Source organism: Meriones unguiculatus, chromosome 6 (assembly GCF_030254825.1).
Source record: "Meriones unguiculatus strain TT.TT164.6M chromosome 6, Bangor_MerUng_6.1, whole genome shotgun sequence".
In the NCBI taxonomy this organism is placed as follows: domain Eukaryota; kingdom Metazoa; phylum Chordata; class Mammalia; order Rodentia; family Muridae; genus Meriones; species Meriones unguiculatus.
This window is the reverse complement of record NC_083354.1, coordinates 121191512-121209675: the sequence shown is the minus strand read 5'-3', so window position 1 is coordinate 121209675 and position 18164 is coordinate 121191512. Positions and strand designations below refer to the sequence as shown.

The 18164-nt window shown below is 40.4% G+C and overlaps 1 protein-coding gene across 3 annotated transcripts in view; it reads left to right on the top strand.

The window, feature by feature from the left end:
- Positions 1–18164, top strand: part of Tox (thymocyte selection associated high mobility group box) — a 309256-nt gene that overhangs the window by 154180 nt on the left and 136912 nt on the right. Inside the window, exons 1-2 of one of the 3 annotated variants that reach the window (XM_060385957.1) lie at positions 1507–1573; positions 2972–3037. In XM_060385957.1, coding sequence (XP_060241940.1) covers positions 2987–3037 — 51 coding nt within the window. In that variant the 5' untranslated portion in view covers positions 1507–1573; positions 2972–2986. Of the gene's footprint in view, positions 1–1506; positions 1574–2200; positions 2241–2971; positions 3038–18164 lie in introns of those variants that run through there. The other 2 variants (XM_060385958.1, XM_060385956.1) reach the window with 2 other exon arrangements.

The window sequence follows — 18164 nt, the reverse complement described above, 5'->3', positions numbered from 1 at the left end:
ATAGATTGGTGATAGGTGATAGATAGATAGATAGATAGATAGATAGATAGATAGACAGACAGACAGATTGGTGATAGATGATAAATGGATAGATAGATAGACAGACAGATAGATAGATAGATAAATAGATAGATAGATAGATAGATAGATAGATCAATAGATAGATTGGTGATAGATGATAAATGGATGGATAGATGATAGATAGATGGATAGATAGACAGATTGGTGATAGATGATAGATGGATAGATAGATGATAGATTGGTGATAGATAGGTGATAGACGAGAGATAGATAGATAGATAGATAGATAGATAGATAGATAGATGACAGGAAGATAGACAGATAAATGATAGGTAGATAAATAGATGATAAATGATAGATAGATAAATAGATAGATAGATAGAGACTGTATGTGTAAGAGAGAGCTATGACCTAAATGTAAGTAAAACACTTACATTTTATTAACCTATATATCTATAATCAGAAGACAGTTTCATATACTATGTTTAGTGTGCCTGCATTACTTTTGACTGCATTTGTGACATCATGATGGTGTTTAAAATGTCTCAAATATTAAAGTGATTTGGCTTTCCAACTTCCAGATTAGGGGCACTTGAGCTGAACTGTCACCAGTCTGCAGCAGCACTGTTTCAGAATTGGTAGCTAAGGCACCATGGTGACTCAGAATATGCTGATGTGCTCTGGCAGTTCGTGCATGTGCCAGTCAGCCCTGGCTGAGTCCCAGACATGCCTGGTAGAGGCCATATAACTCAGCATCCATATAACTGCTCTGACCCTTTCTCTGCTTGTTTATACTGTTCACGTATTAGTAATAACGCCTAACTCTTGGTAGTCACACAAGTTAATTAGTTAATGCACAGCAGTAGATGTGTGCATAGGTAGAGAGGACATGGAATACACTAAAAAAAATTTACAACATTTATAACTGCATACTTTTTATTGCGAAATGCTATTTCAGCCTTGGCTCAAAAATCACTTAACTTTGGTACATTTTGAGGGAAAGTTTTCATCCAGAACAGTAACATGAACATATTCAATTAGCCTACACTTCGGATAGACTAAAACCAAAACTTCAAAGCCTTAGCTGGCTTGAGAGTGATGCCAAATTTAGAAAACGAGTTTGAGAAGATGAAATAGAAAGTAACACATTCTAGAATATGCATGGGCTTCAGAAGATCTGATTCACTCCACTACTTCTGTTCCGTTTAGTTTGTTATAGTCAAAAAAAAAAAAAACTGTCCATATTTTAAGTGGTTCTTTGGCACCTTAACATTAAAAACATTTGCAAACAAACCAGTGTAGCCCACAGCAGGCCACGCTGGAGAATTCCCTGTGAAGCTCTGAGTTGTTGGATAGGATGGGTGACTGGTTCTTAGGGTAAGCTCACCCGGCCAATAGGATGGCACCCTTGGGTAAGTCTCTTGGACCCAAGGTCCCTGAGCCAATTGACAGGGCAGCTGGATCAAACAGCTCTCCTCCCTACTTGTACTAATCTCTGGACTGCACAACCAACCCTGTCACTCAATAAAGGATCTTGAGAGCGTTGAGATAGGTAATGTGCATGATATGAACTGTGTTTATAGGGTGATACATAAAGAAATCCTTTCAGTATTTATGGTGAACTCAGTGAGTTCTTCAGTGCCATTGGGAGGTGTGGAGGGTGGGCTTTGCCCAGCAGCATTCACTATTGCTGACTATAGCAGAGCCTCTGATACATCTGTGGAGCTTACATGACTTCCTTATAGGCTTGGAGACTTCAGGTGATGGGATAGAATGTCTCTGACTCATGGTTTTCTGTTCGGGTGTATCAAGTCAGTGACATGTAAAAATATATTCCCTTTAGCTTGTACTTCTATCGATGTAATGATTGTCTTGTCTTGAAAAATAGGTTTTCATACATGTGAGACCCTATGTCTAAATAGCCTATCACTGAGCACATATTCAGACCTAGTTTTCAAGCTGATTATATTGGTCCATTTGATGATTACCTTGGGGAAAAAAAATCTTCTTTTAACTAAAGGGAAAACTTTTACTTTTCCCTTTTAACATCTACCAAGTGACTCAAGATAGAGGAGGATTAAGTCTGAATGGAATGATTCAAGCCCAACATTGCCAAGTGCATTTTGCTGCTGTTAAAGCTGTGACTGGTTTGGTGCTTTTGCTGCTGGCTGCCGGGGATTACCCTCCTTCTCTCTTGTTCCTAACTTGCAAATATATGGGTCAGTTTGTGTGCATTTGCCTATTTATATTTATTCTATGTATTTGAAATGTTTTTCAGGACAAGAACTTTGATCATGTACCTGTATGTTATTGTTTCATTTCTTTGTTATTCTTATATTTCATTCTTAGCCATGGTTATAGTGTGACATGCTTTCTTCAAATATTACTGTAAATGTAAAATGCTTTTTAATCAGAAGGCCATTAGAGAGAAGCCAATTTCAGTCCATTATGAAACTCTGCACTTCTTCTTTTCTTTTCTTTCTTTCTTTATTTATTTTGAGAGAGAGCTAAACTCAGAATGCACGGAGCTGTGCCTCCTTGTATTTTCCATTATTTTTTTTTCCTCTCAGAAAGCATGCCATTCATTTAATACTTCATTACAGCCCGACTGCAGTCTGTATACATGGCGTGCAAAATGAGCCATTTTGTTTTAAAACAGATTGCAGATGAAAGGAAACCATTCATTTCTTGCTTGCGTGCTGTAATTACTAGAGCACTAATTACTCCAAATCACTGACATGCAGGGTCAGGAAAGATGACAACAGAAACATCAAAGGGAAGATGTGGCCCACTTTACCATGACAGATTTTTCATGTTCTCAGCCATGCTATTTTTTTTTATGGCTACTGTTTTCCAGTTTGATGGTGAGGAGAAAAAAAAAAAAAACGAAAGAAAGAAAAACGTACACACAGTCAAGATTGCTCAATGTTTACTATTATTTCATTTGCAGTTTGACGGTGAGAACATGTATATGAGCATGACAGAGCCGAGCCAGGACTATGTGCCAGCCAGCCAGGTGGGTTAATTAATCTTCTCTGCCTTGTTTCAAATTGTAATTAAACAAATTCAAAGAGTTGCATTGCAAATGAGTAGCACCATCAGTAACTGCCGCAATCAGGAATAATCATAATTTATAAACAAAGCATTTAAGCCTTGTTTCTAGTTAATGAGATGGAGCTGATAAAATACCAGCTTTGGCATTTGGTGAGGGATGCTACCTCGCTTCCCTTCCAGAATGGCAAGCAGCTGTTTTGCCAGCATGAGCTTTCCTAAACAGTTGTGTTACCTTTAGGAAATAAAGTCTTTACAGGTGGAAGTTATTTGTGTTCCTGACTGTGGATGTGTTTCTCGAGGTAAACTGCACATGCCACCAATAGCTGCCTTATCAACTGTTTGGAGCTATTTTCAAACCTGCATTATCTTCATCAATAAGATATTATGGATGGTGGGTCCTAGACGGCTGCTTTAACTACTTTCTTGGGGACAGGGGAGAAACTAGCTTTTAGACCCCAGAACATAAACATGACCAAAATCTTTCAAGGGCACCTTTGTGTCTATTTCCTGGGAAAGGTTGACAAGGTATTTAATCATGAGAAGTGACCAAAAAAAAAGTGGAATGAGAATGTAAATGGTTACATTTATAAAAGTAAATGCCCGGCTATTTATTTTTAGATACTTAAAGCCAGGCCCTCTAATCCAGAGAGGGCAGTTAAAGCAAAATTATAACTGCCCCAGGGTGCCAAGATAACATAGAATATCAGAACACTATAAGCAAAAATAAATAAGCGAATAAATGAGAGTAGCGAGAGTTCACGGGAGCATGTGGTGGACATGAACCTATTTTTTTTCTTCACTAGTGGAAATCATATTTACCTGAAATTTCACATACCGGCAACTGAAAGCATAAACTCCCAGGTAGTAGTTTTCAAAGTCTATTTATCTGCCCGAGTTGGTTTGACCACTGAGGGGAGAGGGGGGTGCAAAGGGACGGCATACAAGAACATTTTCTTTCATAGTGGTTGACAGAAAACTCGATCTAATACGTAGAATAGGAGTGCTCTCTGTGAGTGAATATCCCTGGCTTAACTAAAAGCAGGCAGGCACACATCTCCATGAACTCAGCATTTGTTTAGAAACCATTATGACGATTGCCTTGTTTGGCAGACATTATGGACACTCCACTACATTGTTTAACTGTAAAGGTCATGACGACGTTCAAAGGCCGGGGTTCTGCCTGTCTCCATTCTGTTGAGAAGATCAGTGTAGGGACCGCTCCAAAAAGGAAGCTTTTCTTTGCATGTAGAATTTTTCCTTTACTGAATTCATTCTACTAAGTACCCCTAGGACCCATAGGTAGTTCTGAATAGGACTGTTTGATTAAAAAATGAAAAATGTTACTATTAATTTGCTTCTAACCATCAATCCCAAAACTGTACTGACAAGTTTAGTATTACTATTAGATTAAAGCAGCCCGGTACCATCTCTTTGGGCCTTTAGGGTTTTGAAGTGTGAGGGCTAATTGAATTTGTTTGAAACAGTAGAAGCACAAACTCAATAAATGATTACTGTTATAAAGCAGCTGCTCGCTCACAGAGAATCATTATGTCCGTCTTAAGCAGTTTGGGATAAAGGATGGCGACTTTGGAATATATGCATCTTGGCAATCCACCTCCTTAGATTTCTAAATTCAACTACAGTGTGGAATATTAATCCCTTACCAAAGTCAAACAACCAGCATTGGTTTTCGTAATATTTCAGTCACAAGTTCCTAAGAATGTTTCCTATACAGTGACTATATAAAGAAGGAATAAGGAAATCCAAAATAATCTTGTGCTTTCTAAAGACATGGCAGCTTTGTGAGGCAGGAACAAGGTTTGTTTGTTTTTTATAATTTAATTTTATTTTTTAAGGTTTTTTTTAAAGAAATAATGCAGCATGTATGAAAATGTTTTAGAATGAGTTGTTTTATAAATTGGACTAATGTAAGGCAGCACATACCCTGGAGGTGAATGAACTTCACAAATTACCCAACCCGAATGATTTTTGCTAAATTTTACACTTTAACATTCTTTTTATTTCCTGCAATACACTGTGTCCAAGAATTCATTAACCTGGTGTTGTTTGGGGCAGTTTTAATCAACGTATCCTTTAGGCAGCCATAAAGAAGATCTCAGTCATCCTGTAGAAAAGGGGGTAGGGATGGGAGTGTTGTTCCGTTTCCTACCTAACATCAAACAGCTGCATGGTTTAGTAATCCGGGACAACTCGCCTCCTCGCATCACTCAACATTATAACTCCTGTTCGGTTTTCGACTCTGAGCCTGCTGTGGGACTTACAGACGGCGTTGCTAAGTAGCAACATATGGAACAATGCCGTTTCTGTGGTGCTTCTGCGAGCGCATAGCATCGTCCTGAACCTGAGACGGTTTTTATAGAAAGCCTATGCTGGAGCCGCTCCAGAAACGAGAGTACACTGTAAAAATTAATGATATTCTTTTAGACAGTCTCAGAGGGCTCCTTGCCCTATCTGCTGAGTGCATTCTCCACCTCTTAAGCTGCTGTATACAGACCCTTAAATTTTTTTTTTTTTTTTTTTGCATATGGCTTGGTAATTGATAGGCAGATTTTAAACTGAATACACTACCCATAATAAGACTGACAAGTATGTAATAAAAGCCCATAACATTACCACTGCACCCTGGCGCCATGCTTGGAAAACTGACTATTTTCTGTTCTAACAGCTGTAACTGTTCTGGGCACTCAGGGCTTGGATTAAAACACCATTTAACTTGTTTTTAACCCTGAATATAATCACCTTATTCTATGCAGCGCAATATTTCTTCTTGTGTGTTTCTAAGCCCTATCTGAAGGAGACATGTTGCTGATAGCCCCTAACCTTTCAAGATCCGGCTTGTCCAAGTTGAGAAAAGATCTGAAGAGACTAAAGGGGAGAGCCAGATGAGAAGGGGACAGAAGTCCCTAAGAGGCCTTCTTGTCATGCTTGTCATGCTTGAATGAGATAACAGAGTTAGACTAAGAAACAAAGGAGCAGATACATTGAAATGAAAAAGTCTAGAAACCTGACATCCAACATGAAGACTGTTGCTGTGCTTGAGATTCTTCCCCAGTGAGGAGACGATGTTCTTGCTGCACAAAAAGATAAGGACTAATCTGTGATGGTGGCCACATTTATCTGTTTCACGGCAGTAACCACTTTGTGTGTGTCTATATTATCCAGACTGCTGCACCAGAAAGCATGGCAAAGCTTCCTGCCTGAGCTGGATCCCGCCAGAACTTTCTTGGTCTTGTCAGATCCTCCTTCTGTAGAGTCCTTGTTACTGTTCATTATGTTAAGCTCTTCTCTCTGGCTCTCGGCAGCAGTACCTTCCACAGTTTCTTTGCTGTGTCTTAACCTAAGATGTCAGTGACCCTCTAAACTAACTTCATCACAGGAATGAGTGTTATTTGGTTTTCTTTGTCAGTGGCCTCTGTGGCCCCTGAGGGAGTCTGTCCTCGGGAATGTGTCATTGCTTCCCATTCTTTTTTCTTTGACGGGCATTTCAGGAATGTTCCTTTTCACATTACCTCTTTATCTTCTGCTCCCTGAGGTCCACTTCTAGGGACAGCTTCATGCTCCTGGTCTCTGGATACAGGAACTCTTCTACAGTGACAGGGCTGTGAAAAAAGATGGGGAAGGATGGGTGATATTTATGCAAAGACTAGTCCCTTGCTGGCAGATTTTCAAAGGTATTTCTGATACTCAGCAATAGAAAAGCTCAGGTGTCATGTTTGAAACTTTTGTTTGGTTGGTTGGTTGGCTTTTTGCTTTGTTTTGAGAAATTACTTCATCCCTGATCTTGGCCTTGCACACACTAAATTTTCTTTTTCTGTTTAATTGTCTGTCCCAATCCCATCTCCACCCACCCTGCTTCCGGCATCCTTCCTTCTACTTTTCTTCCTCTCCTTCTGCTGTCCCCCTCTCTGGGGACAGTTACCCATCAGCTTGAATGAATTGTTTGTATTAACTAAAAGGCTCACACTACATCCTAGATGCTAAGGATCCATACCTAAGATCATACTCTACAGTCCTCTCAGTTTGTGTTCCATTTGCTCTCTGCCTCCTCCAACCTCTAAACAGCATTAGAACTCTGTCTCATATCTGCTACTGACATTTGCAAGTTATAAATGCTGTGCTTTAGATGACTGTCCCCAGAGTCCAAATGTCACCTCCTTGCTGTACTGCACAGTGGTACTATTCAAAAGGGATGGCACCTTTCAGAAGTAGAGCCGAGTGGGAGCTCCTTAGGCCACAGGGGACACACTAGTAGTGAGGCCTATGGGACTGTGGCCCTCTTCTCTCTCTTGATTCAAATTGCCATCTGGCAGGCCCATTAGTATCCTACAGCCAATTGACTGAACTGAAACTTTTAAAACTACGAACCAAAACAAACCTGCCCCCTTTTAAGTTAACTGCCTCAAATGCCTCTTCACTCAGGAAGCTGAGCAATGCAGTGAAATATAGCAACACTATGCTTTCCTGCAGTCTTAATAAGCACTGAGTCAAACTTTTTACAGTTCATCAAAAATACAAATAAAGATTCAAGAGCACTGTACATGTAGGGAAGGTCTCCCCTATGAGTTTCAGGTTTAATTTCTGACTCATCTGTACCTGGTAGCCGGGCAGACGTCAGTTTACCAGTTCATCAGGATGCAATGAATGCCCTCCAGCTTTCTGATTGTCACACATCAAACTTCTTTGTCTCATACTGATAATATCACCGCCCGATCAGTGATCACAGTCCTGCGGCGGTGCCTTCCTCACTCACGCCATACTTAATCCCAGGAAGTATTGACTCCACTTTTTTTTTTTCTTTTTTGCATAACTTTTGATCTTCAACCACACCATTCTGTTCTGGTCACCATCCCTCATGAGTTCACCTCACCTGCTCACTCCCTCTACCTTTCCGCTTCTCCTCACTGTTACTGGGAAGTGGTCTTCAAGTTCTTGGCGGTGACTTGCGCTTTTGAGGTGGAGAAGCAACGTGCCCCTCTAGGGCACGTGACCTCCAGATTCTTCCCCATATGGTGGTGAATCCTAGAAGGTGGGATTCATTGCTCTTCTTTCTCTCCAGGTCTCATGTGCCTGAAATAATGTTTGAATAATGAGAGTCTGAAGCACTGTTTATTGAAAGATAAGTAAGCGAAGAAGTATATCGTGTGTGTATGTCTCACTGATTCTCTGAGACTCCCAATTGCAAGGATTCTCAATCTCACCTTGCAGAAATGTAGCAATACCTCATAGTTCTTGGGTTATTGTAGTAGCACCACTTGTCTGAGTGATAACCCAGGACACGTTTAATCTGAGGTGCCAGTGTCCCCTCCTCCTAGAACAGTCATTTCAAGAACTGGACGTGCAGAGTTAATAAGCTAAATAATAACTGGAATTATCATCACAGCAACTTGCTGCTCTTTACAGTCAGCAACCCAACAGCAGCGGGACGGCTTGGCTCTCCAAGTTCATCTTCGCACCAATATTTTCTCAACTCTATTCTTAGAATTAGGTTCTAATATTTGCAAACATACCAATAACTCTCTATTTGGTAATTATCTGTTTTCCTAATGAGAAAACACTGCAGATCAGAGTGTAAGTGAAGTATGGTAAAAAGAGCCTAGCAAGGTTTTTAAGAGTATTTTTAAAGTAAAAATATATATATATATATATATATATCTTATCATGACCCATAAACTGTCCATGACTGTGACATAAATTTGAAACATAATTTGGACCGATTACTTTTAGATCAGTTCCTTTTGGAAATTATTTTGGGGGTTGTAAAGCTAACCTGACTTTTTGACCACTGGCCCTATAAAATGATGAAGCTGCACACATTGAGTAATCTAGTTAGCCAAACAGAGTCTGGCATCTTAGCAAGCACAGACTAGTTACTCAAACCAGTCTTCAGTACAACATTCAAATGATTACTGTGCGGTCCCTGAGGTATTCATTACAGACAAAATTGCTCCTGTTGCCTCGCATACAAGCCGAGTTTTCAATGGGAAATGAAAGGATGCCTGGAAAAATAGGCCACCTAATTAAGTTAAACTACTCTAGCATTTGGCTTGACATCTTCATTACTCAAAATTTAAAAGATGCTTCACTTGAACACACAAGTTACTATTGTTTATGTTTTCTTCCTAAATTGGCTTCTTACATGGAAGTCTGTTTTTCTGCGTTATATCTTGAAATAGCTCACATATTTCTTCCCCTTTATGAAAATGTCTTAATGATTGTATGGATACTGAATACAGGCACCATACAAATAAATGTCTTTGAGTTCATGCTCATTAAACACACATCAGTCTTCCACATATTTTCTGGATTATTTATATACCAGCATGGTTAAACTTAAATTTATCATTGTTATTAATTATTATTATTGTATCTTACTATTATTTTGTGGAGTGTTGGCTCTGTTAATTACAAAGAATGAACCCGTGTGTGAAATACAAAATTCTTAGAAACGTAGATAGACCATAAAATGTAGACTAAAATCCATTTGTCCCAGAGAAGCGTTGTGTTTTAAGCCTGCCAGCAGAGCTATTTCAGGAACATTTTAAAACATAAACACATGTGAAGCTCACCATCCCCTGATTGCCAGTTTCTACTCATTGACACTAATGAGGCTGCTGACAGGTTAAATGTTGTGTATCATATACATTTCCAAGCGGTGGGATTTGTGAATATAAGACTCATTTTTTACTTTCAGAAAATGAATGTTTTTTTGCTGGGCATGCTTGAGCATTTCATTATAATTGTCTAATAGTCTGTTTTTTCAGGCATTATGGAAGTGCATCTCAGTGATAAAAATTAGAACAACATGTGAATGGAAGAGCATTAGCGGAAAAGCAGATCCTAGATTTTCTCAGTGGGAAGACCTCTAGAGGTTACCAGCCCTGAGGGCAATAAGAAAAGTGTGTGTGGGGTAGAGCACAGCTGACTGTCACCCAGTAGTATATGATACATTCTCCAGGTAATTCTTTGCCTTTCTCACAATTATTTTTTTTCTGTAACACATGAAGAAATATGACCTTTTGTAATAAAATGTGTCTTTATAACACACTGATGGGGGGGGGCACCCATAATAAACCTGTCACCAAGGAATGTCTAAAAAGAGTGGCATTTCAGTCTCACAATAGTAGTGTGTTGAGTCATGCGGCCTGTGTGTACCACCTCTGTTTCCAAGGCAACTCGAGTTTGTTCTAAATAACCATTAAAATCTTAATATGTCAAGCAGAAATGATTCTGCTCATTTTTAATGTAAGAACAATGCCAAGGCCCAAGGGTATTTTTTCCACTCATCCCACGTCTCTGACACTTTCTGTTTTGCCCTCGTCTGCCACCCCAAACACCTTTGAGAAGTGTCAAGTTTCCCTGAGCAGTTTCAGTCCCTGGGTTTGGAAACAGAACCAGCTAGACTTCCCAGAAACTTAAAGAGGTTTCACTTTAATTTCTTATTTATTTCTGTATTTTTTTCTTTTTTAATTAAATTTTTATTTTATATTGATTACAGTTTATTTACTTTGTATCCCAGCTGTAGGCCCCTCCCTCATTCCCCCCAAATCCCACTTTCCCTCCCTCATCTCCTCCCTGCCCCTCTCTAAGTCCACTGATAGGGGAGGTCCTCCTTGCCTTCCATCTGACCCTAGCCTATCAGGGCTCTTCAGGACTGGCTTCAATGTCCTCCTTTGTGGCCTAGTAAGGCCACTTCTCCCTTAGGGGTGGCAGGGAGAAGAGATCGAAGAACCAGCCACTGAGTTCATGTCAGAGACAGTCCCTGTTCCCCTTACTAGGGAACCCACTTGGATATTCTGTATTTTTTTCTATGCTTCATCTTACCTATATTGTTTAACAGTTGAGATACTGGATATATTTGGTGACATTAGTTGGAGTGTGTTCTGCATACTGCCCTTTTTGCCCATCAGTTCTAGTTATTGATCCTGTCAGCTTGAAAGCCAAATAAGTGACTTGGCTTAGTGACTCAGATGGGATAGTTCACCAGATCTCTGAGGGTGACATTTTGAGACCAACAATAAAGGCTTTTCTGGATGCAGCTGAAAAAAGCTCTTCAAGAGCTTACTGTGAGTTCTCATTTTCCGAAATCATAAAGTAAAAAGGTTTTGGAGGACATACCCCTTCCTCATGTCAAGAATGAATTAGGGTCATAAGGGTGAACATGATGGCCAGCTATCCCTTTCTGCCAGTGAACTGAGGAAAAACTTTGCCAGCAACTCCTTCAGTCTTTAACACCACTCAAGGAGGCTGAGACAGACTGAGTGACATGGAAAACACCAAAAAGTAAATTTCACAGTGAACTCTTCAGGCTTGGGATGGTCTAAATCCCACGTTAGCCTCCATCTTTGTTGAATGAGGCTTAATTTTGTTTTAAAGTTCTGTTACGTGTGGCACCCTGGCCTCAGTCCTTTCCAGTATCAGGAAAGCTGCACAGAGTTGCATGTGTGGGGACACCATGAGAAATACTGGGCTGAACCAAATGAAACCGTACATAGTTGAACTTTTCAAGCTACAAAACCAGCAGATGGATCTTTGCTCACATATTTTTATATATTTATTGAAGGTGGCTGTTTGCAGCATCTAGGCTGGTTTATCAGTGGAGGTGCGTTCTTCCTCCTCTTCACTAGATGCATATGCCTGGGCCACTGTAGCCGTGCACTGCAGACGAGGAGGCTGAAGCACAGAAAAGTTGAAGGATTTGCTTGTTTTAGACATAATTAGGAACAAGAGAAACCCATAAGTCTTTTAAATTTAACAAGTTGACAAAACATATTAGATTTCAACACACAATTCTAAACATGACGTTTTCTTATCATTCTGTGATTCCACTTAAGCATAAACATAGAACTCTAGAATATTCTCCTAAGGAAATAAATGGATATGATTCATCACAGTGATTTATAACAGGAACTTGAAACAGTTTAAATATTCAAAAATATAAACCTGATGAAATAAATTACAGAACAGTGAGATAACAATGGTCCAGATAGTATTTATTAGCATTGAAAAATCATTCACGGTCATTATGTATGAAAGTTAAATTGCACAGTGTTGAAATAAATATAGGTTTCAGGTATTGACAAGTTTCTGCTGGACCCGGGCATCACACATAGCCTGTACATTCTCTCATTTTCCTCTTTTCACCATGACAGCCTCTTCACGAGGACACTCTCCACCCTGCTGCACAGACTTGGGATCTGATTGGTAAAGAAACAAAGGAGTAGTTCTCAGTAAGAGCTGATCTGAGGTTTGTGCCTGGCATTTCCGGCTCCTAAATCAGATCCCTGTGATAGGATTCTTTTTTATTAAAAAAAAAATGAAAACAAAGGGCAAAAAGAAATGTCAAGTACGCAGTAAAAAGACTTCAGAAAGACACACATTTCAGGGCTATTCTCCATTTCAAAACTTGATTTACTTGGGTTATTAATAAAATAAACCAAACTGTGAAACAAGATGTCAGACTGTCTCCAGTCATAAGAATTTAAAATAAAGAAAAGAAAACTGTTGAAAAAGTATAGGTTACATTTCACCTAAGATTATATATTTAAGATTGAAATTGTTTCAGTTAGGTAAACATCGAACATGGAATGGTGGTCTGTCACTGAACATCAGGTCTGACCCCACCTGGGGTCTTAGAAATAATTCTTCAAGTCTGGCCTGCTTTCCTTCACCACCCACACTGTGGTCAGGAAACCAGTTAGTTTTTGTTTTCCCTTATTTATACTTGGTTTTAATATGTCCTCTAACATACTGGGAGGACACTCAGACACAGTTCTAAGCCACATTAAAAAGAAGCAATTCTCTTCCCTGTTGTAAGATCATCAATGAAAAATGGCAAAAGAGGCCCCTTGCTGCTTGTGATAACCATGAGAGTCAGAGATGGGTCAGGCAAGCATGTCCATTGCACATCTGGTATTAGTGGTGGCCTCAAGACTCCCAGAATGCTTGATGCTCTAGCTTATCAGCCCTGACCTCAGCAATTACACTCCTAGCTCTTGGATTCTCTGGGAATGCCCCAGTTGAACCCATGTTCTGGTTTCATCCACGTTTTGCACCCTGGTTTCTTATAATCAAGCTTTTTCTTATACCCCAGTGCCAGCAGAGGCCAGCACTGAGCTCACACCCCAGTTTGTTTTGATTAGTGAAGGCCATGCTTTGAGGCATGTTTCTGCTTGCCTGTTCCATCATGGTTCATGGCATGGTTCTCCCTAGTCACATTTGCGCAGAAATATGTGATCTTCAGGTCCTATGATCTGTGTAACCTGCTGATAGCAACGCTTCAACATCCCAGCTCTACATAATTCCCCTTCCATTGTCTTCTCTGATCTAGTTTGACATTTCAATCATATGGCCTTTAGAAGGGATCTTGGTATTTTTTTTTCTATCGTTCAGTTTGTTTGTTTCTATAAACTTTTTTCAGATTCTTTATAATTCAACTTACTGTTTGCAGAATGTCTTAAACATAGTAGGCATTCATCAAACGTTTCTATACTGAATGAGCATGAACTGTCATTTTTTATAATAAGATTCCAAAAATTAATGAGCACAAATAATATAAATGTTATATTTTCTGCCCAAATATTTATTTTGATAAATATTGGTTGAAAAATTAGTACATTGTGTGTTTTTAAATGAAGGTGATTTATTGCTATTGTCTAACATGTGAAGAAAGACAAAAAAAAATAGTTTTCAGGATCGTTGGCTTGAGCACATCAATGGCACTGTTGGACAATTCTTGCTGAGTGTTAAGATGATTTATGTAACAGACTAAAGCTTTCCACAGTAATACATTATAGTCTCAAGCTATCAACCCTTACTCATGCAGAGACAAAAGAATCAGAAAAAGATATAACTCTGAAGGTCTTCTCAAAAGAAATCAGAGATTGAATTGATGCTGTTCAAAGCCTTTAGGGAAAATGAGCTGAGCAATGCAATGCCTTAACTTCACAAAGCTTATGGAGAACATTTAGGGTCTGTTGTTGTTGTTGTTTGTTTGTTTAGTTTTGTGGGGGTTTTTTTCAGCTAAATTTCCCAGCTCACCCTTGCTTTCCATTGAGTTATTTGAATCTTGCAGTAAAAAATGCTCAGTTACAGAAGATAAAACATGTTTAAACATCGGCATTTTTTTGTCCTCGACTTTGAGGAATTATGTTACAGATTAAAAATTAAGGCATTCTGTAGATGTTTGATGGCAGTAGTATTTATTTATCTTTCAAATAAAGACCTATATGAGAACCATATTTTACAGCACTATAACTATAGCCATATTTTTAGTGTTTGCATGACTGCATGAGTCCATCCCATAATTTAAAGATGTGTACAAGATGCTATCTTTTGAATTCTTCTGAGTTATGGGACTTCTTGTCACCAAAGATTGAGTGCTGTGCATAATGATTGCAATATGTGGCAGGGACCCAGAAAATATAGTACCCCACTGGTAAAGGATTAGATTTTGAAAAGGGGGGAGCAGGAAATGACAAAATCTAGGAGAAACTCTTCATTATTTGTTTCTGGTCAGCATGAATTAACTCTCTAGTTGGATGATATGAAAACTTGAATTCTCTGCAGTCCAAAGGGGAAAAAAAAAGAGAGAAAGAAAGAAAAGTCAATGTAATTAACATTCCACTTGCAGATGCAATAATGTGGAATGGGAATACAAAATAAAGACCAGGCTGTAGCAAAGGAAATCTGGGCTGCAGACGGAGAAAATAATGTAAACAGGATACGCAGGGCATGGAATATGGAAAGCAGAATGGCTCAGAGAGTGAGTACCTATGCAATTAGACAGGAAGTGAGTACCATACAATTAAACAGGAAGTGAGTACCTATGCAATTAAACGGTCGGGAGAATGAGACCTTGCAGAAATTAGGTGAGAACTCTCTTTTCCTGTTGCACTGTAACGGAGGCTGGAGAAAGCTGCACTTGTGGGTTGTTGGCTTTAGTCAAATGGCTGAAGTCGCATGTGAATAGACCCTCCAAAACTGATCAGAAGGTTCCACTGGATCTTTTCCTAACCCTGGTCTCTTTGGTTGTAGGCTTAAAATTGAACCGTTTCCTTAGCAATTTGCCTCTTTGCCAATAAAGTCCCTGGAAGACACACACACACACACACACACACACACACACACACATACACACACACCAGCCCCAAATCCAGGACACAGCACGACGGTGGTAAGGTATTGTTTGTGCATGTTAAGCACAGCCATTTTGGCTTCACCTTTGAGCTTGGATGGGAACTCAGCATTCCCAGGCTGCACGCCTGCAGGGCCCCTTCAGGAGCCTAGTTGTTGGCCTTTTCCCAGTGAGTCAAACCCAGCACCTCAGTGTCCTTTGCACACTCTCTGCTCCCTATTGTTTAAATCCTTGATTCAAAGCATGCAATTTAGGAACTGAGTAGACAGCTCAGTCTGTAAAGTGCTTGACAAGAAAGCGTGAGGACCTGAGTTCAATCCCCAGCCCATGTATAGGCCAGATGCGATTGCGTATCCCTGTATTCCTAGAGATGGGAAGGTGGGGCCAGGAGAATCACTGGAGCTGGCTGGCTAACCGGTGACCTCAATAGGTCAGCTCTACGTCTAGTGAGAGACCTTGTTTCAAAAAATGAGGTGATGTCTCAGCAGTAAAGAACACAGGCTGCTCTTCCCGTGGAGCCAGGATCAGTTCCTAACACCCACATGACAACCAGCGGCCATCTGTGACTCCAGTTCCAGGGTATCTGATGCCCTCTTCTGGCCTCCTCTAGCGATGCTGCCACATGTCACACAGGAGTACCTGCAGACGCAACACCCATACACATAAACCAAAAAAAATTTTTTTTCTTAAGGTGGAGAAGGATTGAAGAAACACTCAAAATTGAGCTCTGGCCTTTATACCTACACACACACAAACACGTGCCTACGACATACATACACACGTACCACCGGTGTGCAGACACACAAGTATTCGTGCGCACATGCCAGCACCCACTCGTGAAAAGAAAGACACGCAATCTAATTCTATTCAACTAAGAGCGAGGCTCAACTTTGGCTGTTTGTGGAATAATTAAGCACATGGTTTATGCCTGTACAGTTTTCTCCTCTGTCAAGTCTACCAATGGCAAATAGATGGAAATTCCTATACAATCTCACTGTATTAAACGTCTAGTCTCCAACAGACTGTTTTTTTCTTAGATATGACCTAGTGGAAAGCGTGTATTAACCTGTTTAACAGCAACGTTTTATCAGGCACATTTTTATCTGGAGAACGTACATTACTGGATTTTTGTTTTTGTTGTTGTTGTTTGTTTCTGTTTTGTTTTGTTTTTTGTTTTTTGAGCCAGGCTCTCTCTGCATAGCCTTTGATGTCTGGGACTCACTTTGTAGACCAGGCTGGCCTCGAACTCACAGAGATCCACCTGCCTTCCCTGAGTGCTGGGATTTCAGGCATGCCCAGCTGATTATTGGATTTTTAAGGTATATTTTAAATGTTCTTAGGAACTCTGTGGATTGAATTTTGAAACAGGCTGAAGAAGAACAGAAAACCCGCTTCAGAAAGCAAGCTCCTAAGTGTTCTAGGACCCTAGATGAGACTTGTCTGTTGCACTCCACAGCTGCTTGTCTTTCCAACATGCTGTTTCTGCTCTCAGTAGTCACTGAGGGAATCATTTCCATGCTCGAAACCCGTCCATGTCTCCTCAGAGAACCATGTGGCACTTTATAAGTGAAAGGTGAAAATATCACGTTTTCAGGTTATAAGAAAATGAGTTGTAATGGTCATGGGCTCTTATTTACAACTGTAAACTTTCTCTCCTGAGGAGGATAATATTTTTAAATCCCTCCTTTAGTGCTTCATACAATCTCCTTACAGCCTGAATAGTTCATTTGTTTTGTTTAGTTTTGTTTTGTTTTCAGAATTAACCAAGCCTCATGCTAGCACAACCTGTCCTAACCCCATACTTGACATGCTTGGTTTCTGCAAGGACCCAATGGGACCCAGCCTGGGCACACCGTTAGAGCTCCCTGGGTCTGTACGCAGTGAAGCCCCTGCTCCCATGGGGGTTTTGAACCCTTTTCAGGCCTGGATCATTGTAAATGTGATGAGCTGTGGCGTAATTAGTTCACTCCCATGCCTGTTTGCAACTTACCTTTTGTTGAGGTAAATTTCAACAGTAAAATGGACAGTGTGGGAATGTATTTTACACCCATTGCCCCTTACTACTTTCTTCTCTTCATAGAGATGGTCGCCGGTGACTTCCACATTTCTTGGGGGCAAGGGAGGCAAATAGTTTAGATTCTGACCTCTGGTAAGAGAGTATAGATGGTGATCAAGGAACAAGTACCACTTTGAGACGCCGTGCCTCTCCTGCTTTGCATTCAGGACCCGGCTCCAGCCCAAGGGAGCCTCCTAAGAGCACTGGATAAGCTCTTTTGCAACCTCTATTTCCATCTTGGTGTTGATGCCTTATAGGAACATGGAGACCTTAGAAAGATCACTCAGACATGTGAACTTTATTCCTGGGAGAGTTCCGGAATGGTTGATTGCTTAAAACCCAGGCCACACTGGAGAGAGAAAAGTTAGTGGGAAACAGCAGAGAACTGTATCAGTGAGTAGGTGGTACCTCTGGCCCTGGGTCAGCAGGACAGCTTTGCCTTGGTCTTCTCAGGCTGGACCTTCTTGGAGTGTTCTGTTCCTATGGTCAGAGCACTCGCTCCTTCCACCCGACCCTGTCTGAGGATGGGAAATCAGGCACTTGCCATGACCTCAGTCTCCCCAGCTGTCACCCTAGGTGCCCTCGTGAGACACAGGGAATTAACTGCCAACAGCTCTGAGAGACAGAGGGTCATAAACTGTGCATTATGAATCATTTGTGTAACGGTGGGATGGTTGGGAAGCCACTTCAGGGCCAGGTCAGCATTCACAGGACAACGCGGAGTCCTCCGCCCAGCCTTCCTGGATCCGCTGCAGCATCCCTCTTTTTACAGCGGCTTGGCACTGTGGGAGATGACTGTCACCCTGTGTGTTATAAACTTGCTGTGGCAGAATTGGGAATATAAGGTAATTATTTAAGCCTATGAAATAATTGTAATAT